At 42.7% G+C, this 23,859-nt stretch overlaps 1 protein-coding gene across 3 annotated transcripts in view; it reads right to left on the reverse strand.

Annotated features, from left to right (window-relative positions):
• Positions 1-23,656, reverse strand: part of LOC133385830 (putative protein CRIPAK) — a 56,287-nt gene extending 32,631 nt beyond the window's left edge. For all 3 annotated transcript variants that reach the window (XM_061629412.1, XM_061629411.1, XM_061629410.1), the window contains exon 1: positions 21,821-23,656. In XM_061629412.1, the coding sequence (XP_061485396.1) occupies positions 21,821-23,630 (1,810 nt within the window). In that variant the 5' untranslated portion in view covers positions 23,631-23,656. The remainder of the gene's footprint in view (positions 1-21,820) is intronic.
• Positions 23,657-23,859: the final 203 nt, after the last annotated feature.

The following is a 23,859-nucleotide window of genomic DNA, read 5'->3' on the forward strand; positions in this document are numbered from 1 at the left end:
GCCCTGCAGCTGGATTGTTTTGGTTTCATTTTGTTTTCAGATATACATGTAAACACACGGCAAGAGACCTTATAAACCCTCCATGGTGAACTGTGCAGTGCTTGCCAATCTGCACATGTAAATAAAATCTCCAGCTGATGTCAAAGTATATGTACTTTATTCAGCTTTTCTTTCAGCCATTTAAATAAGTGTTCCAGGGGCACTATTTGATTTTGCATTTTTCGGTGCTGTAAATTGTTTGGGTTTTAAAACACACCCACTACCAACAGGTATTTTATTGGAAGACTTAGGTCACATCCACATAGTACATTTAAAGCGCTCTCACACCACTTTAACAGTCACTTTGGGAATGTTAGTTTCTTATTTCTTATTTATTTTATTTTATTATTTACGTATTAGAATTATATCCCACCCTTCCTTCCAGTAGGAGCCCAAGCCGGCAAACAAAAGGACTAAAAACACTCTAAAACATAAAAAAACAGACTTTAAAATATAGGAAAACAAAACATCTTTTAATTTTTTAAAAAAAAAGCTTTAAAAACTTGTTTTTAAAAAAGCTTTAAAAATGTATTAAAAAGCAATTCCAACACAGATGCAGCAATTCTTAAGGGTGCTAGCTACTGTAGCTCTGTAAGGCAGGTGTATCCTGACATCTCTTAGCACCCTTAACAAACTACAGGATTCTTTGGGAGAAGACATGGCTGTGAATGTGGTATAAGAGTGCTTTAAATGTATGGTATGGATATTATCTTACTTAGGAGTAGGGATGCTTGAGGAATTCAGTTTCTGTGAATTCTGGCCAGATCTACAGCTCCTAAACTAACAGTGATGTCAGGTGATTGACTGGTTGGTGGTCACCTGTCAACGTGACCTGCAGGGGGTGGGGGTCATCAGGATCTGCCGCCAGCTGGAATCCAATTCCCCATCCCTGAAATGAGGTCAAGTCAGTTGCAGTTCCCTTTCCTACCTTAGCTACACAAGAAAAGACCAAAGGACTTATATGTTATTTATTTACTATTTTACTTATAGCCCACCTTTCTTCTAAGCAGCTCAAGGTGGCACACATAGTCCTCCCCCTCCCCCTTTTATTCCTGCAACAATCTTGTGAGGTAGGTTAGGCTAAGAAACAGAGACTAGCCAAGGTTACCCAGTGAGTTTCATAGCTGAGTGAGGATTTGAATCCTAGTCTCCCAGGTCCTAGTCTAGCACTCTAACTGCCACACTACATGAGCACTCAGCATTGTGCAGTGTAAGCATAGTTTCAGGCTACTGTAATGATTTTCTTTTTCAATGTGAGGTTGTTGTTTTTTAAAAAAAGCTTTTGGTTTAAGTTTTATGTTGACTCTGTCTGGAGTTACAAAACATATCCTTCTCTCTGTCATTCTTTCTTCCTTTTCCTTTTTTGGTGTACCTGTCAGAGAAAAAGCTCAAGATCTTAGAAGAGCCCTGAGGGTTTCACGTCTTGGCAGAATATTTGATTATATTTTGTAGGATAGCAATCATCCTTTATCAACGGGTAGAAAGAAAGGGGAAGAGGAAGTGCTTTGAATACTTTCCTGGTGGAAAAGTGATATATAAATAGAATGAATAATAAATTAATGTGAATTTATATGCTTTTTTTAGCAAGACAAAAACCTCAGCATTTCCCTAGATTTATTTTTCTACCTATGTTTCCCATGTAAGCAAACAGAAGTAGGAATGCTGCCAGATTAACAGGGAAGACTCTATTGTAGTTATTGAAAAGTAACTCTTTTATTATCTTGAATAAACTCCTGTGCATGTTTCCTGGCAGTAAACATGCTCCCACTATGCTCAATAGGGTCCATGCCGTAATAAGTGGTGCTTTTTTTTTAAAGGATGGATCCAGGATCTCAAAGGCTAGATTATCCTCCTGCAGCAAAGCCAAAGGGCACAAGTGTTATCACACTGTTCATCCATCACAGGATAGATCATCATAATCCCTATGCTTTAGCTATGATGATCTTTTGAAACTCTCATATGTTTTCCTTGGGTTTTAATGGATTCCCACATTTTAGTGAGAGAATCCTCACATTACCTCATGCTATTCTTTTCATCCAGAAGATAATTCCATGAAACGTGAAGAAGAAATAGGCAGAGACGGGGGGCGGCGGGATAAACAATCATTGTTTGATGATGTTGCTACAGTAGCACTGCCCACTGCTGATGAGATAAGCCAGCCTTCACTCTGAATACAGCTTGTCTCTTCAGCAGTGGCTGCAGCAGCATCAAACCAAGTGCCAAGTCCACATGTGATTTAGCTCTGCAAATTCTTATCACTTCATTGGATAACAGCCACAAGTAGTTTTACCAGTGACTTCAATGGGATGTGCATTAGACTCCAAATCAGGCTCGCTCTTTGTATGGTCATTATGTAATTGTTGCAACAGCTTCTCGTTTGATGATGAGAAGCATCTCCCTTTGAATTTCTTCGTATTTCCTCTGATTAAGCTGCAGGAAGGAAATGTGCAGGGTAGTTATTAGAAATCATTGCTGCAAATGATATTTATTTGCTTCTTGCTGAGCGGCATCTTCATATTACACTGAAGCACTTCGTTTTTGATAGAATATGTTCCAGCAAGATGGTTAAGAAAAAAAAGTAACGACAGAATTGTTCAAAATGAGATTGCCAGAGCAGCTAAGTGTTTTAAAATCTGTGAAGGCCATAAAAAAGGAGTTGTCATTTTTCTGGCAGTCAAAAGAGCATCACATAAAAGGTGAAACGAGCCCTGTCCTAGATGAGCTTCATTTAACAAGGTCCTGTCTTAGGCACAAACCTTCCCATCTGCCAATCTGCACATGATGCCAGGGTTGGGAATCTCAACTCTCCCCCTCTCTCCCCAGGTCATGCCCCTCACCAGCTCTGGCCCATGCCTTCCCCAAGTGCTTTTCACTGGCTGGAATGTGTCCTTAAACTGTGGCCGTGCTTTCCTGGATGGAGAGGGCTGTGTGTGCATATTTAGAAACCTCTGACTTTTGTGTGACTATGATGCTGCCTTCTGCACAAAGGTAAGAGTCACATCTGTTGCTCTGCCCGCTTTTGCTTTTGCTTCCTCAGTATTTTAATAAAACATTATTCTCGTATACACATTTAAGTATGCCATTTTGCCTAATACGCAGAGTTTTGCAAAATGCAGCTCTCAGAAGGTTGCTGATCAGGGCCTGTAGCCATCAGGCTGAAAAAGGTCCCTCACCCCTGCATGAAGCAGTGATGAAGCTGAGTTTATCACTGAGAATACACTTAAGAGGGAGCTGCTGCAGCCCTTATGATACACGTTTGTTATATACACACTTTTCATTTTTTAGGTGTACATTTAAAGCAGCTGCTATATGTGAATGGCAGTGTAGGTCAGGGGAAGCTAACCTCAGCCATCTTTATATTTGATGGACTACAGTTCACTCCATTTCTGATCATTGGTCATGCTGGTTGGGGCTGATGGGAGTTGTAACCCAGCAATCTCTGGAAGGCACCACATTGGCTACTGCCGCTATAACCTCAATCATAGGCATAGCACAACTTTCAGAATAAGATTCCATATGGAAATGAGCAATGATGGTCAAATACTATTCACAACTATTCAATTGAATTGCAAAGGTTTTCTAAAAGTTAGGATCATTTGGGCATCTTATAGTCAACTGATATCATAACACTTAAAAACAGATACATCAATACCTTTGGTTTCAGTGTGATTTACTTTTAAGGCAGAAGAGGAAGGATTGCTTGGGATAGGATAAAATATGCAACCAAATATTTGATTTGGCCCTTGAAAATGATACCTGCACTTCAGCTTATTCCTTTCTGCTAGGATGCGGGAGAAATTCAATACAGTTCACACTGACAGGTAAACCTACCTAATTTGCACTTTCCAAAATAATGTGCAAACCAAAACACAAGCCACACTTCTCTGAATTTTGCAGTGAACATTTGCATGAAAAAGCATATTTAGTTGGAAAAAAACAGACACAAATGCTTTATATTGGGAATATTGCTTTGCAAAAATGCATATTTTAGGCAAAATTGCATACACAAATGTGTATATGAGGATAAATCTGCATTAAAATACTGAGGAATTTTGGAAGTTGATGTAGAAATGTGGAGAACTGAAATTTAAGGGCTCAACTATATGGGAACATTTCTTTGTAGCAAATAAACTGCTTCTACCTTCATTATTGATTGGCACCGTCCGCAGTTCCTGCTCAATGGTAGCTGCCAATTGGTTTTTCCCATTCACACAAGTGGGCATTCCTCTGGGAAGAATTAGTCTCACTGTTTCCTTGTGGTCCCACCCTCTAATTATACATTTTCATTCCCTCTGGTTGCTAGGTGACTGAGCATGCTCAGTCTGTTCTACCAGCTGCAGTAAGTTCCTTTAAAATAAAACCCTGGAAGTGCTAACATCTGTGTTTTCCCTGCCTATGGTTGGTAGGTTATAGCTGAAATACACTTTGTTGGAGCAGTGTTAAGCTTTTGCTTAACAGGGGGAAAGAAAATAAAGACACAATTTGCAGCAACATAAAAAGGCCAGCAGAATGGAGGATAGCAGCTAGAAGTAGCTTGTCTTCCCACAGGAAACAAAATGAAAGAAGGGAGGAGGAGATAGTAGACATGGGGAGGGGAACAATTGACACACCCACCTAAAAACAGCAAAGCAAAGCATCTGCATGGAGGAGGGGAAGAAATCCGATATGTATTTTCTCCACTTTTCAATGGATTGGGTTAGTATAGATTTACAAGGAGAAAGCTGTGTGATAGCTTCTGTTTGCTGGTAACATCATGTGAACCATGCAAATTTAAAGGAGATGTGAGTAGCACCAAACACACAATAAACCACCATGCAGATGAGCCCTAAGATTGATAAAGTGAGAAACTGAGAGGAACTGAAACTGGCAGATGTGCCTGTCCCTACCTGCTCCCCTTTGGTGTCTCTGGCTGATAGTCCTGTTACCTTAGCCAGCTTTCTTACTTCTTCCCTCCCCATCCAGTCAAAATCATGTCACACAGATCCTGTGTGAGGTTTCTCATCCAAGTTGACCTTTATTTCCTTTTACAGAATTATTTGTCAACATTATCAGAGGCATCAGCCAGTTTTTAGCTTATTGTGTGTGCCTTAGCTACAAGAGATCAGCTGAGCCTCCAGATGCCAATGTTGGAAGCAATGACTAGATTCTAATGTCCTGCTAATCTCTCAGCTGGCAGAGGCCATTCGATTGTAATGCTGTTTGGCACAAACATTTGTGGCAGGAATTCTCTGAAACCCTCCAATACTAACATGGCAAAATCCACAGACCTGGGATTATACAGCCTCTTTACAACATCTCTATTAAAGGGAGATTACACCCCATCCCCCCAAATTGGAAGTAGGCTGTGTTGGGCAGAAATTGAACACATTTCTTATTGATTCTGGCACACACGCACACACACACATCATCACAGCAACTAGACTGTTATATAAAAGGAAGAACACAGCAGATTTGTGTACTGATGGCATCCATTTAGCTTCCATTTCTCAAATGATGCCATATGGATGATTCCTTTATGAATGTTATGACTGATGACATACTCTGAAGGGCCGCAAAACAGAACAGGCAAATTCTGAAAAATCGAGTCTGTCTCTGACCTGCCACTCTCTCCGGCAGAGGCAAGCAGCTGTGAAATCACTTCTCCCCACTACCTATAACAAATGAATTGCACTGTCTGTAAATTCAACTGACAGCAGCCCACCTGATCACTTTTGTAGCACTACCATACAGGGCTGGTGAGAGGCTTCTTGTCAGTTCTATGTCCTAGTTTCCCAGCGCTGCTTGGAGCACAGCCACAACAGGTTAATAAACCTGCCAGGGCCCACTGACATAGGAGGGCCCCCGCTAGAGAACTCTAGAGACAGTCCCAAAGTGAAGAGTTACTTTCTTTTTAAATTTCTAGTGTGGTGTACATCTTACACTCAAGGCTGGTGCCAACCATATTGGTCCAAATAAAAATGCATTTGTCTCCCACCCATGCTGGAGATACGTTTCAACACTGCTTCACTTCATGTTTAATACATTTCATGGGAATATTTCTTCCTCTGTTTCACAGGGATATTAATTGACAATTTGCCCCAGCCCTCTGCTTGACCTATGGAATGGGAAACCAATTATTTGCTTGGAAATAGTGCCAAATATGTTTTTACTTCAGGAAAAATGAAATGAATATGAGGAGGTGACTTGCAGGTGTACACATATGACTGGGTCAATTTATGAGCTGAAACACAAGAGTTCCTAATGAGCTATAATTTGTCTTCCTTTAAAACTAAGGTGTGCCAGACCTCTGTCAAAGGAGGGAGGTGACTTTCTGAAGCTGGAATCAGAAAAGGTGACTGTTCAGAGTCACGGCAACAGGCATGGCAAAAAGAACAGAAATGACTCATAGAAGACTCAGTAATGGAAAGAGACTTATGAAAGTGAAGCTTTTGCTTTGCCTTGTCAGACAGGAGATTAAATCTACAACGAAGCAAAGATTTTAATTTTTTAAACTCTTTACTTGAAAGAATCAAAGAAGTCCTCTGAGGCCACATGGATAACTTTGAAAGAAGTCAACCACAGGACCACAGCTTTGTACTTTGCTAGCAGCTGATTCAGAACCAGCATTGGCTGTGCAATTTATTGTCTTTAAAAATATTGCACACAGGACATTCCCCCAACCTGGTAACCTCTAGATGTTTTGGACCAGAAATCCCATCAACCCTATTTGGTATGACTGTGTTACCTGGTCTGATGGGAGTTGTAATCTGAAACATCTGGAGGGCACCAGGCTGGGGAAGGTTGCACTAAGAGATTGGCCTGAGCAATCATACAACCAGGGATCCTCCAGTTTTGAGGTGGAAGAAGTAAAAGGGATACTCTTTCCTCCATAAACCATATTAGGGCAATGCCTTTATTAGGCTGATGAAAACTCCACAATCCATACTGATTTCATATTTTCAAACAGAGGAGTGAGGGCTTTGACTTCTGCTCTTTTTAACCTTAAAACAATTAATAGGTAGCCAAGTGGTGTGCATTCTTGCTTGTGCAGTTTAAACAACATTAGCAGCTTAACACGAGCTAGCTTAGCTTTCTAGTGCTTGTTTGTGTTGGGAGGGGATATCCTCCAATAGGCTTTAGAAGGAGAGGCTATCCTGCATGCTGTCTGATGGAACCCTGAAGAGCTCTGGGTGATTTTTTTTCAAGCAGAGCAGCAGACTATTTTTTTTTAAAAAAAAGATCGATAGATAGATCTTGTTCTGCTTAAACAAACAAACAAAATCATCCAGAGCTCTTTAGTGCTCCGCAGGCAACATTCTGGACAGCCTCAATTCTTGTATAGCCACGATGACCTAGAGAAACATAAGGGCACAGAAATATATAGAGATAACGGGTACAGAAAAGTAGAAAGTACAGAAACACAGAGCCACACAAGGCTTTGTGGGGACCCTGATCCAACTTGGGGCGCTTTGTTGACATTGCAATTTGATTTGGAGAGGGGTAAAATGACTCCAAATCACTCTCACTCACACCATCATTTGCCCTCAGTACCAAGCCATTGTGTACCCCTAACTTGTATTCCCTTTCTTGAAAAAAAAACAACCTTTATTTTTTGTTTAATACAGGAAGGTAGATAGATAGAAAGATACCCCACTCTTCCTTTAAAAATTGAAAACTCAACAAAACAAAACAAAAACATTGGTCTAATCAAAAATAGATAACAGCATATAAGGGAACAATCCAGAAAAATGGAGCTTACAACCCAACAAATGGCAGAAACTTAACTTGAGCAGCAGAAATCCAAATCAGACTACAAGCATGATCATTATGTGCACTACAGAGATTATTCTGAGTTATGTATACTACAAGAAATTAGTAAATTGATAGTATTAGATCTCTTGATATATGTCTTATGCATCTTGGCTTCTATTCAGAATTCTAAAATGTACTTAAGAAGCAAACTTGAGTGAACTCTATCTCTGGTACCAGAAGAGACTGTAGGACAGTTCTGTGCATTTAGTAGTGTAATGGCAAATTCAGAAGTGCAGGGCCCGTTCATGATAGTCACAGCCACGCCCCCTCACAGCCACAGCCCATTCTAAGATTATATAGCCTTCTAAGATTACACTGGCCAGGCTTGAATACTTTGTTGTTGTTATGTGCCTTCAAGTTGATTACAACTTATGGCAACCCTTTGAATCAGCAACCTCCAATAGCATCTGTCATGTACCACCCTGTTCAGATCTTGTAAGTTCAGGTGTGCAGCTTTCTTTATGGAATCAATCCATCTCTTCTTTGGTCTTCCTCTTTTTCTACTCCCTTCTGTTTTTCCCAGCATTATTGTCTTTTCCAGTGAATCATGTCTTCTCATGATGTGTCCAAAGTATGATAACCTCTGTTTCATCATTTTAGTTCTGGTTTAATTTGTTCTAACACCCAACTATTTGTCTTTTTCGCTGTCCATGGTACGCATAAAGCTCTCTTCCAACACCACATTTCAAATGAGTTGATTTTTCTCTTATCTGCTTTTTTCACTGTCCAGCTTTCACATCCATACACAGAGGTCGGGAATACCATGGTCTGAATGATCCTGACTTTAGTATTCAGTGATACATCTTTGCATTTGAGGATCATTTCTAGTTCTCTCATAGCTGCCCTCCCCAGTCCTAGCCTTCTTCTGATTTCTTGACTATTGTCTCCATTTTGGTTAATGACTGTGCCAAGGTATTGATAATCCTTGACAAGTTCAATGTCCTCATTGTCTACTTTAAAGTTACATAAATCTTCTGTTGTCATTACTTTAGTCTTTTTGACATTCAGCTGTAGTCCTGCTTTTGTGCTTTTTTTTGTGCTCTTTAACTTTCACCAGCATTTGTTTCAAATCGATACTGGTTTCTGCCAGTAGTATGATATCATCTGTATATCTTAACTTATTGATATTTCTCCCTCCAGTTTTCACACCTCCTTCAACTTGGTCCAATCCTGCTTTCTGTATGATATCTTCTGCATATAGATGAAACAAATAGGGTGATAAAATACACCCCGGTCTCACACCCTTTCTGATGGAGAACCAATTGGTTTCTCCATATTCTGTCCTTACAGTAGCCTCTTGTCCAGAGTATAGGTTGCGCATCAGGACAATCAGATGCTGTGGCAGCCCCATTTCTTTTAAAGTATTCCATTGTTTTTCATAATCTACACAGTCAAAGGCTTTGCTGTAATCTGTAAAGCACAGGGTGATTTCCTTCTGAAATTCCTTGGTCCGTTCCATTATCCAATGTATGTTTGCAATATGATCTCTGGTGCCTCTTCCCTTTCTAAATCCAGCTTGGATATCTGGCATTTCTTGCTCCATATATGGTAAAAGCCTTTGTTGTAGAATCTTGAGCTTTACTTTACTTGCATGGGATATTAAGGCAATAGTTCGATACTGCATCCCCTGGGATTTCCTTTCTTTGGAATTGGGATGTGTGTTGAACACTTCTAGTCCGTGGGCCATTGTTTAGTCTTCCATATTTGTTGACTAATTTTTGTCAAAATTTGGACAGATTCAGTCTCAGTAGCTTGTAGCAACTCTATTGGTATGCCATCTGTTCCTGGTGATTTGTTTCTTCCAAGTATGTTAAGAGAAGCTTTCACCTCACATTCTAAAATTTCTGGTTCTTCATCATACGGTTCCTCCATGAATGAATCTGTCATCCTGGCATCTCTTTTATAGAGTTCTTCAGTGTATTGCTTCCATCTTTCTTTTATTTCATCTCGGTCAGGCATTGTGTTCCCTGTTGATTATTCAGCATCCCTAGTCTTGCTTTAAATTTGCCTTTCATTTCTCTAATCTTTCGGAATAGGGCTCTTGTTCTACCCTTTTTGTTGTCCTCTTTTATTTCTATACAATACCTATTGTAATAGTTCTCTTTGTCCCTACATACTAGTCGCTGTATTGTTGCATTTAGGGTTCTGACCATGTTTCTATCTCCTTTTCCTTTTGCTCTTACTCTCCTTTCACTTTGATGGGCTCCAGTCAGCAGTAAAGGACAAGAAAGCATGTCAGAAGACCCTTCTTAGTGCCCAACACACTCCCCTTTTGTGCAGATTGGCTCATAGGATGCTGGAGACAGAGAGACCGTGCTGAGACCTGGCTCCCAAAAAAGTAAGGGACCTAACATACACCTTGAGACCCTAGGTGACTATACCCCTGTAATGCATTATAGGCGATATTATCTTAGGGCCAAACTAGACTTGCTGGAGATGGGTGTGAAATTCTGAATGCATCTCTCTCTCTCTCTCTCTCTCTCTCTCTTTCTAATTGCTGCTGAGATGAGGTGAGTTAACTCTTCTCTGCACCATTTTCCTGATGCAAATCAGCTCACAAAGGGGAAACATATAGGCACATTATGGGTATCTTTATGTTTCTTCCTTCTTGAATCCAAATACTAAGTAGGGGAGTATATGAATTGGGCAATCATAAGTGTGATCCAAAATGGACCTCCCCCCCCAAGACTGCTTTTAGGCCCCCCAAAAGACATTGACACATCTCTGACATCATGTCTGTTTCAGCTGTTATGTTCATAAAATGTTGTGATGCCAATTTGTATTATGTAAATCACTCTTTCTCTTCTACTCTTTGTACAAAAAAATTCCTGTTGTTTAGAGCTGTTGATGCATATAAGTCGTTTGCAGGAGATTCTTCTGTCTCTAGAAAATGGTTGGAGAATTGCATTGCATTGTTAATTACCAAAGTCCCTTAACCCTTCCAATACAGTTGGGCTTAATATTTTTTAAAGTGCCTTAAAAGACAATTGTAAATAATTTTCCCTATAACAAGTAAACAAAAATAGTTCTTGCTTCAGCCTAGAATATAATCATTGGGTTGAATCCATATTAATACAGTTGCACTTTGTTTAATCATCACTGGGACTTAAGTGTAACTACCTTAATCTGGATCTAACCCATTGTGATTGCTCCCCTTTGAATAAAAAAAAGTTGCATACAGTCTATTTGCATATAGGATTAAATTGTAAACTATTGAATAATAATACATCAGGGTGCAATCAGAAATTTCTAGAAATAAAGATGGTGAAGATAATTTTATCCTGCATTTTCATCTGATCAGAAATCAAGAGAGGCAGGGGATGTGGTAACCATATAGGCAGGTGATATAAACACATACACACTCTTTGAAAGATCCTGTGGACCCAGGAATGGAAACCTGTGTCCCTCCGGATGTTGCTGGACTTCAACGCACAGTGTCCTTGAGCACTGGCCATTCTGACAGGGGATGATGGAAGCTGAAGTTCAACAACATCTGAAGGGCCACAGGCTCCCCATCTATGTCAATCCCTTAGCTACCGACAGTGTTTTTCTCTAGCCATCCACTGAGAGCTGCATTACGTGTTAGAGATGATACATACAAAACCAGAAACACTCATTTAAACATTCACACTTAATCAATTCCATATTCCTCAGGCACAGACGCAGGAACTGGTTAGAAATGGTTTGAAAATGTGTTCGTTTAAATGATGCACACATCAGGAAGAGGTTCATTTATCTACCTAAGTGCCTGGCAATATTCTTCATCATTTGTAGAGTATCATTCATTTGATAAAGATATAAACATTCCCTGTTCATTCATGTATCAGAATCACTGGAGACATTTTCCTTTACACTATTGATGTTCATCCATCCATCTGAATTTTATCCTAGCATTTTCTCTCTAGCTTATTCGTTGTGCAGTCTTAGGTTAGCCAACATACAAAATTAAATCTAAATAACATTGCATAGGTTGTCACCAGCAAGTAATTTTAAAGAAGAGATATTGTTTAAGATGAGATGAGCAAGTTCAGCAACAATGGCTCCATCCACTGACATAGTCCCATCTGAGCAGGACTCATGGATATCCACAGGGAGAAGAGAAGTTGCTCACCCAGATGAGCCATCATATCCACATCCCCAGCTTGCTTGCTTGCTTGCTTTTATAAAAAGAGAATGTTCCTAGCATTTGCAGAACCTGAGATAGTCAAAATGTACAGGCACTATTCTTCTCAATTATTTTTTTAGAAACTAGTGTGCTCTCCTTTTCAGTGTTTTACTTTGCTTCCCACTGACCTACCCCCAAAAATCCTGCAGGTGCCGCTGGTTGGACTCTGGGAAATGGCTTTTTCTTCCCATTCCCCTATGTTAATACCTAAAGAGATTAAACTGCAATCCTTACCCCACTAACCTGGGGGTAAGCCCTATTGAATTCAGTTGGATTTAATTCTGCATAGACATGGTTAACGTTGCACTGTAAATCAGGATCCTCCTGTTTACCTACATCTTGGCCCACAGTCAAACAGGACCGAACAGTTTATGTGCATAAGATAAGTTCCTCTTGCTGTTCATACTGGAGGCAAATAGGGAAAATCATTTTCCTATGTCCATATCAATAGTGAATGAATCAGTATGCAGGACTGTTGCAGCCATCCCTTTCGCCCCTTGCTCAATATAGCTCTCGCTTACATTTATTTATATATGTCCTGGATGGTCACAACAACAACAACAACAGATGGGCAGCTAATGATGGATTCATTGCCCCTGGGACATCCAGACACTGGAAAAGGTATCTGGGTTCCTGATTGGCAAAAGCCAAGCATTGAGGTTCTGTCCTCTGTAGAAAAGTACATTACAGAGAGCTCTGATATGGGAAGTGTTTCTTGTTAAGTGAAAAGTAGTCTGGGAGAAAGCTGCAGGGAGGACAGCTATGGCCAGGAGGAGGATTCTACTCATCCCTGTACCCCCTTGGCATTTAAAATCAGATCCACCCTTGCTATTTAATTGGTGCAGTTCCAAACCCTTAGACAGGGAGCCTTCATAAAACCACCACATCCTACAAAAACTGAATGGAGCAGTCACCTCATGGTATACTTCCATTCTAAATTGATCCTATGGTTTTTACCTACAAGTTTATTTTCAAAGAGTGGGCTAAATCTGCGTATTCTATACAAGGGGATTTGATTGCCTAGACAAGGCCTTCTTTTCTGCTTCTGTATATTTTATGTGGGGATCTTCAAAGAGTCCTAGCAGGCAGCTTCAGTCATACCTCCTCAGATTTTTTTATCATGAATCTCATTGTGAAAATCATTACCATAGCAAAAAAAAATAAAAATCCTCTTCAGCTATGCTTTGAAAATCCCTGAAGTACTGCACAAGGTTAATAAGTATGAAAACCAGAAATCCTCTGAATACTGTGAATATGCTGAGTCCTTTTCTCAAGCTCAAAGTCTTGTGACACTCATCATTAATAGATACCGAGGAATACAAGTTCAGAGGTAATTTTATTAAAATGGCTCCCAGCAATTAAGCCACTAAAACTTTAGTTGATTAACCTGCTGATAATTAACATGTGAAGTTATAAACAATAACCAACCCACTACACCTCAAAGTGACTGTTTATGTGCATTGCAAATTATTCTTATTAGTGAACAGCAGATTTTCCCCATCCACTTCAACGTGACTGCGTGTCAAAACCCAAATTATGAGCCAGAGGGAGATTCAGTCATTTCCTTCTATCCTGAATATACAATACGCTTTGGCTACAGATGAAAAAAGGATCCCAGGCTACCTCCGGTAAAATCCAAGGAAACATATCCTGACACTTGCAAGTGAAGTGGCCTTACATAACCTTTCCAGGCAGCACAATAGCAAAAGCAAGCCTCTGCCTATTGCTCCCTTGTGGGCTGGTTTTGCTGCACCACCAGTCATAGATCACTGGCTGATGCTGAATGCACAGGATTTAGAGGGGCTCTTGTTAAAGTGCCTGGTGAGCATCTAACCAAATGTGCTCAGTAACAGATGCAAACACATGGCTTGATTATGGCAGTGATGCACATATTTGTAGGGCATCCAGATGCCAGAAGAGGACAGGATTCCAGCCTCTTTAACAGTTGTGCAGAAGAAGATGTGTCACTTGTCTGCCTTGCCAGCAGGTTGGAGACCAGGATGAACTCAGCTCAAGATTCATGTCACTGATGGGGGATTGGGAATGCTGAAGTGCACCTGATCTCTGATGGAAAGCCCTAATGGGGATGCACGCCAAAATTCCTGGGTGCTATTTTCTGATATATATGTTCCAAATGGAATGGAGCATGTCCATCTGTGTTCCATGCTCATACCGGGTGTTCCATCATTTAAAGCACACTTTCTTACATTTTAAAATCCTTTTTTCTTCAGCATGCACTTCTTTCTCTCCAGTGCTAACATGGACATCTCTCTTTCTCTTAGAAAGGTATGAATAGGCTTTCCTCCCTTAGAGCAACACTGCCCCCCACCCTGAGGCCAGCCTTTTCATCTCCTTTCAGTATATCTGTACAGTTATCAATCACATTTGAACAGTCATCACTCTGGCAGGGTCAGGCCCAGATCTGTGGAGGTGGTAAGGATGAGGGTGTGGATGAGGGTCCTTCCCAACCCTCATCCACAGAAATAATCATTTGTTCATAGCCTAAGTCTGTGCCTGGCATGTGTGAACCTAAAGGAGTTCCATTAACTGTTTTGTTTTTCTGCAGGAAGCAGAATGCACCCTTGACAGTTGTTCCATCAGCATGATACTTTAAATCAGAAATGGGAAACCTGCAGCCTCCCAAATGTTGGACTAGAACTCCCACCATCCTCCCTGACCATCGGCTGCACTGGCTGGGGCTTACTGGACTCGGCATTCAACAGCATCTAGAGGGCCACAGGTTTCCCATCCGTGCTTTAAATGAAAGTGCTAATGTCATAGATTTATTTGTATGCCAAAGAGGAAATCAGTTTCTCATCAAGATGATTGGGTGCAAGATGAGGAACTGCAGAGGTTGCATATTCATATAATATAAGAGTCATAAAATACTAGTAAGTGTGTAGGCCGGGGTTAGTTGAGCACCCCTGGCCATTGGCAGTGCTGGCTGGGGCTGATGGGACTTGGAGTCCAACAGCTTCTGGAAGGCACCATGTTGGCTACCCCTAGTATTCAGGATTGCAATCCTATGCATGCTTACTCAGAAGTCAGTCCCATCAGTTACTGTCCAGTTCTGAGGGGTATTGGCTGACAGGTGGTAAATCTCCTCATTCCTCGAAAACAATACTCTTGGACTGAGTGACATGCATAATGAGGGTTAAAGCAGTAACCACTGGATAGGTCTCCTGCATCAGCTGCAGAGAAAAGGACGTGAGAGCTGCCCAAGCAGTTCAGTTGGGCTTTTGCTGGACAACTTCCTGGTAGATTGTACACTTGCTGTTCTTTAGGTTTAAATATCCAGTAGTATTTTTTTCATTTTAAAAACCATAAAGCTCAGAATCTTTTATTCTATAAATTATAGTTTGCATTGCAGCTACCAATAATATCTTCATCTTTCCAAAGAATCATCTGCATGATATTATGCACTTGCACATAATTATCACAGGGACACCATAATTATCACTCTTTTTAAGAAGGGTGATAGAACAGATTGTGGGAACTATCGAGGCATCTGTTTTCTTGCTACCACAGGTAAAATCCTAGCAAGGATCCTCACAAATCGCCTCCTACCTATCTCAGAAGACATCCTCCCTGAATCCCAAAATGGTTTCTGCCCTTCCAAGGGGACAGTGAGCATGATCTTCACTGCTTCAAGAAAAATGCCAGCAGCAAAACCAACCTTTATATATGGCATTTATTGATCTGACTGAGGCCTTTGATACTGTGAATCGAACCGCTCTCTGCACCATGCTTCAGAAAATTGGATGCCCTGATAAATTTGTGAATAGTTTGTGACTCCTTCCTGACAACATGACAGTGACAATTTTGGATAACAATGGCTTTCAGAGTGATCCATTCAGAGTTGGATCAGTCGTAAAACAGGGATGCGTCATTGTTCCAACCTTATTTGCTATTTTCATGGCTATGATTGTGCACCTTATTGAGGGGAAACTTCCTACTGGTGTAGAAATCATACATCGAACAGATGGAAAGCTTTTTAATCTCAGTAGGCTGAAAGCAAAAAGTAAGGTAATTACAACCTCTGTAATATGCCTTCAGTATGCCAATGATAATGTAGTCTCTGCACATTCAGAGAAAGATCTTCAAACTATCTTAAATGTCTTTGCAGAAGCATATGGAAAACTTGGGCTCTCGCTTCATATCAAAAAAACCAAAGTGCTTCATCAGCAGGTGCGGACTAGTCCCTCTGTAGCACCATCAATCCAGCTTAATGGTGCGATGCTGGAGAATGTTGATGACTTTTCTTATCTTGGCAGCCATTTCTCTGTAAAAGCTGACATTGATGCTGAAATTTAACACTGTCTGAGTTCTGTGAGTGCCACGTTCTCCCGAATGAAGCATAGAGTGAGGATTGGGATATTTGCAGGGAGACCAAAATGCTTATTTACAAAGCCATTGTACTACTGACCTTACTGTATGCCTGTGAAACATGGACCATTTATAAACGCCACTCCCAACTTCTTGAAAGATTCCACCAACGCTGCCTCCAGAAAATTCTGCAAATTACTTGGGAAGATAGATGGACTAATGTAAGCATTTTGGAAGAAGCAAAGACCACCAGTGTTGAAGCAATTATCCTTCAACATCAAGTTCGCTGGACTGGCCATGTTGTTCAAATGCCTGACTACCGTCTTCCAAAGCAGCTACTTTACTCCAAACTTAAGGATGGAAAATGGAATATCGGTGGACAGCAAAAGAGGTTTAAAGATGTTCTTAAAGATAATCTTAAAAAATGTAACACGAGCAGCAAGAACTGGGAAGTTTTGGCCCATGAGCGTCCCAATTGGAGGCCGGCTGTTATCAAAGCTGCTATGGACTTTGAAGAAGCATGAGTACAGGGCAAAAGGGACAAACAAGCTAAGTGGAAGGCACGTCAAGTAAATCCTCATGATGACTGTCTTCCATCTGGAAACCTATGTCCTCACCGTGGGAGGCTGTGTGGATCTAGGATTGGCCTCCACACTCACAAACCCACCATTAAAGACCTTATCTTGGAAGACAATCTTCAGGGCCGGTTCTAAAGGGCGGCCAGGTTGGGCACTGGCCTGAGGGCCCCTGGAGCTACAGAGGGCCCTCTGCTCTCATTCTGCGATCCGTGGAAGCAGAACAGGAGCCGCGGATCGCGGAACAAGAGCTTCCGAACTGCCCGCCATCCCCCCGCTTCACTTACCTTTTTCTCCACTTTTTTTGTGGTTTGCCATCAATCAAGATGGTGGCCGAGGTTTCCCTAAGGGGCTGAAGCTACACGCTACACGCGCGCATTGCTGCTATCAACCAAGATGATGGCAGAGGCTTCAGCCCCTTAGGGAAACCTCGGCCGCCACCTTGATTGATGGCAAACCTGTGCACGCGATGCGCGCAGCTGCAAAAGAATGGAAAGGTAGGTTAAGTGGGGGGGATGGGATGGGAATGGATGGCAGGCAGCTCAGAAGCTCCTGTCCTGAGATCCCTCCCACAGCTGTTTCCACAGATCGCGGAAGGGGAGCGGAGGGGCCCAGGGCACGCTGGTGCCCAAGGGCCCCGTCATGCCTAGAGCCGGCCCTGACAATCTTACTCAGTCACAAGTGGTTGCCAATGAATGAAATGAATGAATGAATGATCTCCCTCCATCCCAATCCCAGATTTAAATTGTTGGGTAAATGGTGACTCATAAGCAATGCATCATCATCTCCACTTTTCCTTTTCAATGCACATAACTTCAACCCCAGACTCCTTTTCCATGCACCAGGGATGCAAGAATGTTACATCCTTTCATAGTTTACCACTTTATTACCAAGAAAATAATTGCCTGAATTTGTCATAAATATTCACAAATGGGGGTGACAGTGGAATGAGAAGACATGGCATATGGCCACAAAAATCTGACGTTTCATGATTGTACTGTATCTCTGAATGCTAACAAAATATGCTAACAATCCAGTCTAAGTTTACTGCAATGTAATTTCCATAGAGTACAGTGGCCATATGCCCTGATAAGTGAATATAGGATTATAGCCTAAGTGAATATGCAATCTGAGGAAGAATGGGCCTTGCAAACCCCGAAGTAGGGATGGAAAGAACTGTCAGTTTCAGTTCTCTCCATTTCTAATTTTTCCAATCTGAAATTCAAATTTAAATGCTGGTCATTACCTTTAAAGCCTGGGAAACCAAGTCTTATGAGGAACAGTTTATGTTAAGTCGTTATGTATGTTTAGCCTGGAGAAAAGAAAATATGAAAACCATCTTCAAATATCTGAGGAGTTGTCACACAGATGATGGAGTAAATCTATTATCTGTTCAGAAAGTAGGACAAGAACCAATAGATTCAAATTACAAGAAAGAGGGGTTGTGTGTGTGTGTGAGAGAGAGAGAGAATTAACAGTGCAACATACTGCCTTGGAAGGTGATGGAATGTTCGATGTTTTTAAACAGAAGCGAAATGACCACCTGCCAAGGATGCTACAACAGTGGATTTTCTGGGATGCTGTTTTTGTCTGCTATCTCTATTTCTGTTATTGCCCCTGTACTATGGGATGCCTTCCCCTCTGTCATACATGAAGCAGCAACAAATCTTTTTGCCCAGGCTTTCCCTGACCAGACCTTGGAAGATTACTTTAAAAAAGTAATAAATTACAGTTACAGTTACATGGCCCAAAAAAGTAGTAATTACAGTTACAATTGCAATGGCTCTGAAAGTAACTGATTACTTTTTCTCAAAAGTAATCACTACAGTTATATTTCAGTTACTTTAAAAAAAAACATCTACAAGGTGCTGGCCTTGGCTGCTGCACATCTAAGTAGCCTAAAACAACATTAAAAATAAACACACACATACAGAGGTAGTAGAATAATACTTTTTATCCATAAGATAGCAATGGTGGTCTCTCCACTGGTAAGGGAGGTGGGGAGGGAGGCAGAGGCCACTACTCAGATCTTTGCATGTCAATCCAAGTGCAACCCCCCTCCCCACCACTCAGCCAGCCAGCATAATCTCTCTCACTCAACCACCTCCCGGACCCTGCCCTGCCACCAACTAAGGGACACTGACCCAAGCAAACATTTTCCCCTGAGATACAAAAAAGTTAAAATACTGCAAATGCAGCACAGTAGCCAGAGAGGGTGGTGGAGGCCACTTTGTGTGCCAAGTGCAAACACACACACAGACACGTTGTCATCTTTCACCTCCACAGTTCTTTATCTCTATTCTGCTTCTGCCTCCTTCTCCTCCTTTATCCATGTTCTTGCCCTCTGGCTCCTTTTCCCCTCCACTCCATTTTTTTAAATTGTTTTCTCCACTCCACCCCGTCTCACTCTCCACCTCCTCCCTTGTCGCCTCCTACCCACCCACAGATCAAGACAATAATGAAAGTTAAAGAGGAAAGCACAAAACCAGGACGACAGCTGAACGTCAAGAAGACTAAAATAATGACAACAAAAGTTTTATGTAACTTTAAAGTTGACAATGAGGACTTTGAACTTGTCAAGGATTATCAATACCTCGGCACAGCCATTAACCAAAATGGAGACAATAGTCAAGAAATTAGAAGGCTAGGACTGGGGAGCGCAGCTATGAGAGAACTAGAAAAGGTCCTCAAATGCAAAGATGTATCACTGAACACTAAAGTCAGGATCATTCACACCATGATATTCCCAATCACTATGTATGGATGTAAAAGTTGGACAGTGAAAAAAGTGGATAAGAGAAAAATCAACTCATTGGAAATGTGGTGTTGGAGGAGAACTTTGTGCATACCATGGACTGTGAAAAAGACAAATGGTTGGGTGTCAGAACAAATTAAACCAGAACTGTCACTAGAAGCTAAAATGATGAAACTGAGGTTATCATACTTTGGACACATCATGAGAATGTTGGAAGTGGGGCAAGAGCAACTCCTGTTTCGTTCTTTTGTTTGTGTTCCAGAAGGGAGATAGAGCAAGGGTCCTCCAGATGGATAGGCTTGTTTATCTTTACCTGTGATGCTCTGACTGACTTCCTTATGTCGCTAGACTATTAAGTCTTTAGGGAAGCTTACCTGCCCCTCCTCCTTCTGCCCTTTCCACTTCCTTCTCTGTCTCTGCTCTCTCTCCTAGCATGGGGCTAACTCCCGCACCTGGGTGTTACGCCTCCAACTTAGCTAGTTAGTTAGAACTAGGTATGCCTTTCTATCTACTGTGTATTTCTATAAATAAACTAGCTTTTCTTATTTTACTAAGTCTCAAGTCTCAGTGATGCTGATGCAGGGTAAAAGCCTGCTTTCTTAGGTAAACGCACACACACGCTGGCACACTTGCATTTCAACATCTGCTGTTACTCTGCTGCTGCTGCTGTGTTGTTTTAAACTTAATTAAGCACACAAACACACACTGCGCAACAGAGAAGACATGATTCACTAGAAAAGACAATAATGCTGGGAAAAACAGAAGGGAGTAGAAAAAGAGGAAGGCCAAACAAGAGATGGATTGATTCCAAAGGAAGCCACAGACCTGAACTTACAAGATCTGAACTGTGTGGTTCATGAAAGATGCTATTGGAGGGCTCTGATTCATAGGGTCGCCATTGAAGGCACATAACAACAATGGTTTGCAACAGGAGTAAACATTCAGTTGTACATGGTAATACTGGAATGTAGCTCAGCCAGTGCAGATCATAATTCTTGGACGGCTCTTGTTTCTGCCTATCTGTACTTGTCATCAGAAGAAAGTTGCTTGATGTCTAGACCCACTGTTGTTGCCACCTTTATGGACTGCACTGTGGAATTTTGGCTTCATAACTGCACTGACTTTTCCCCACCACCACCCTGATCACAAACAAGGGCTGCTAGCTGTTTCTATAACCAGTTTTGATTCTTATATTCAAGGACATAACAGTCAAAATGTATGATGTTTCTGCATTAGATAGGCAGCCTAAATGAAAATTAACTCTGTGTGTGAGGACATGCATGCATGCATATGTACAGCCAATGTGTCATATTTGTTCTTTTTTATAGTTTAAATTTAGGACCAATTTCTTGGGGTTATGGAGGGGTGAAGAGTGTTGTGAACTTTTGATCCTCATCATGCAACCCAATTGTCTTTTGCTACTATTTAAAAATCAATATACAGATGGGGGGGAGGCATTTAAAATATTTTGAATAAGCAACAAATACAGAATATTTTCCAGGCCAACCCCAGGATGATGGCACAAGCTCCCTGGCCTAGGCTTCTTCACTTCTGCCTTCCCCTCACTTCCTGCATAGTAGACATCAAGATATATTTGCAGAAGTGATAGTGCTCTAAGATATGTAGAAGAATTCATTTATTATATGTGAGTTACATTTACACACTCGTTTCTGAATTGGTTTTGATGAAGCAAAGGAACAGAATGTAATCTGGAGATCTCGTCCAACAACTCTGTAATACATTCTTCTTAGCTTCAGCTTGAAAAGAATATTTGCATTTCCAATATATTTTTTGGCTACTACATGAAGGCACTTTCAGACTGCCACTAGTTTGGGTGGGACTCAGTCACATACCAGCAAACTCAGGTTATACAATTGTAGTTGATGAGGGGGTCTTGCGCCACAAACCTTCCACTGAATATCAGATTTTTTTGCAATGAGAAAAGTAACAGGAAAATACACTGGAAAGGGACAAGGCTTGTTTTGATGCAATGTCATCAAATCTCCCTGCAAACAAATCAGGTTGAATGTTCAATAAACAAATCTTCTGGAAGTTCCCTGAGTCTTTTTTACACATATTTTGTTAATATTGCTCTATTTCATATATATATATATGTATACCTTTTGTTTCTTATGTACTATCATAATTTCTACCAATACAATTACTTACTCTTGTAGTATTGACTTTGTCTGTTCTTGCATACTTTGGGGACCCTTTCCTCTGTGCTGAGGGGAGAGGCAATGAGACGCAGGGAGGGGAGAGGCAATGAGAAGCAGGGTGGGGAGAGGCAACAACGACACCCAGGGAGGAGAGAGGCAACAACGACACCCAGGGAGGAGAGAGGCAACAGGCACGGGGAAGAGGCAAGGACACCCAGGGAGGAGAGAGGCAATGACACCCAGGGAAGGAAGAGGCAACGACTCGCACGTGGGGAGAGGCAACGACACCCAGGGAGGAGAGAGGCAACAACAGGCACGGGGAAGAGGCAATGACACACAGGGAGGAGAGAGGCAATGACACCCAGGGAAGGAAGAGGCAACGACACGCACGTGGGGAGAGGCAACGACACCGAGGGAGGAGAGAGGCAACGACACGCGGAAGAGGCAACGACACCCAGGGAGGAGAGAAGCAACGCAGGGAAGGATGAGGCAACGACACGCACGTGGGGAGAGACAACGACACCCAGGGAAGGAAGAGGCAACGACACGCACGTGGGGAGAGGCAACAACACACAGGGAGGAGAGAGGCAACAGGCACGGGGAAGAGGCAACGACACCCAGGGAAGGAAGAGGCAACGACACGCACGTGGGGAGAGGCAACAACACACAGGGAGGAGAGAGGCAACAGGCACGGGGAAGAGGCAACGACACCCAGGGAGGAGAGAGGCAACGACAGGCACGGGGAAGAGGCAACGACACCCAGGGAGGAGAGAAGCAACGACTCGCACGTGGGGAGAGGCAACGACACGCAGGGAGGAGAGAGGCAACGACTCGCACGTGGGGAGAGGCAACGACACCCAGGGAGGAGAGAGGCAACAACAGGCACGGGGAAGAGGCAATGACACCCAGGGAGGAGACAGGCAACGACAGGCACGGGGAAGAGGCAACGACACCCAGGGAGGAGAGAGGCAACGACAGGCACGGGGAAGAGGCAACGACACCCAGGGAGGAGAGAAGCAACAACAGGCACGGGGAAGAGGCAACGACACGCAGGGAGGCGAGAGGCAACGACTCGCACGTGGGGAGAGGCAACGACTCCCAGGGAGGAGAGAGGCAACAACAGGCACGGGGAAGAGGCAATGACACCCAGGGAGGAGACAGGCAACGACAGGCACGGGGAAGAGGCAACGACACCCAGGGAGGAGAGAGGCAATGACACGCAGGGAAGGATGAGGCAACGACACGCACGTGGGGAGAGGCAACGACACGCACGTGGGGAGAGGCAACGCCACCCAGGGAGGAGAGAAGCAACAACAGGCACGGGGAAGAGGCAACGACACGCAGGGAGGAGAGAGGCAACGACACGCAGGGAAGGAAGAGGCAACGACTCGCACGTGGGGAGAGGTAACGACACCCAGGGAGGAGAGAGGCAACAACAGGCACGGGGAAGAGGCAACGACACACAGGGAGGAGTGAGGCAATGACACCCAGGGAAGGAAGAGGCAACGACACGCACATGGGGAGAGGCAACGACACCCAGGGAGGAGAGAGGCAACGACACGCACGGGGAAGAGGCAACCACACCCAAGGAGAGAGGCAACAACAGGCGCGGGGAAGAGGCAACGACATGCAGTGAAGGAAGAAGCAACGACACGCACGTGGGGAGAGGCAACGACACCCAGGGAGGGGAGAGGCAACGACAGGCACGGGGGAGAGGCAGCGACAAGCAGGGAGGGGAGAGGCAGCCAGCGATGGGCATGAGAGGAGAGGAGGAGGCAGGCAGGAAGGGGCGGCAGGACAAGCGGTGGAGGCGCACGCATGCGCACGCATGCGCACGCGCACACACCATCGCCACTCATCTCAGTTCTTCACCTCCATTCTGCTTCTGTAGTCTGGCTCGCCATGTGTGAGGCACATTCTTTTGGCCACCAATCACAGGAGCAGACTTCCCCTCCCCCCAAGTAATGGTAAATGGAACATTGGAAACGTTACAGTTACAGCTGGAAAGTAATTAAGTTACCACTCGTTCTGTTACAAGCAAATGTAACA

This window comes from Rhineura floridana, chromosome 5 (genome assembly GCF_030035675.1).
Source record: "Rhineura floridana isolate rRhiFlo1 chromosome 5, rRhiFlo1.hap2, whole genome shotgun sequence".
NCBI lineage: Eukaryota > Metazoa > Chordata > Lepidosauria > Squamata > Rhineuridae > Rhineura > Rhineura floridana.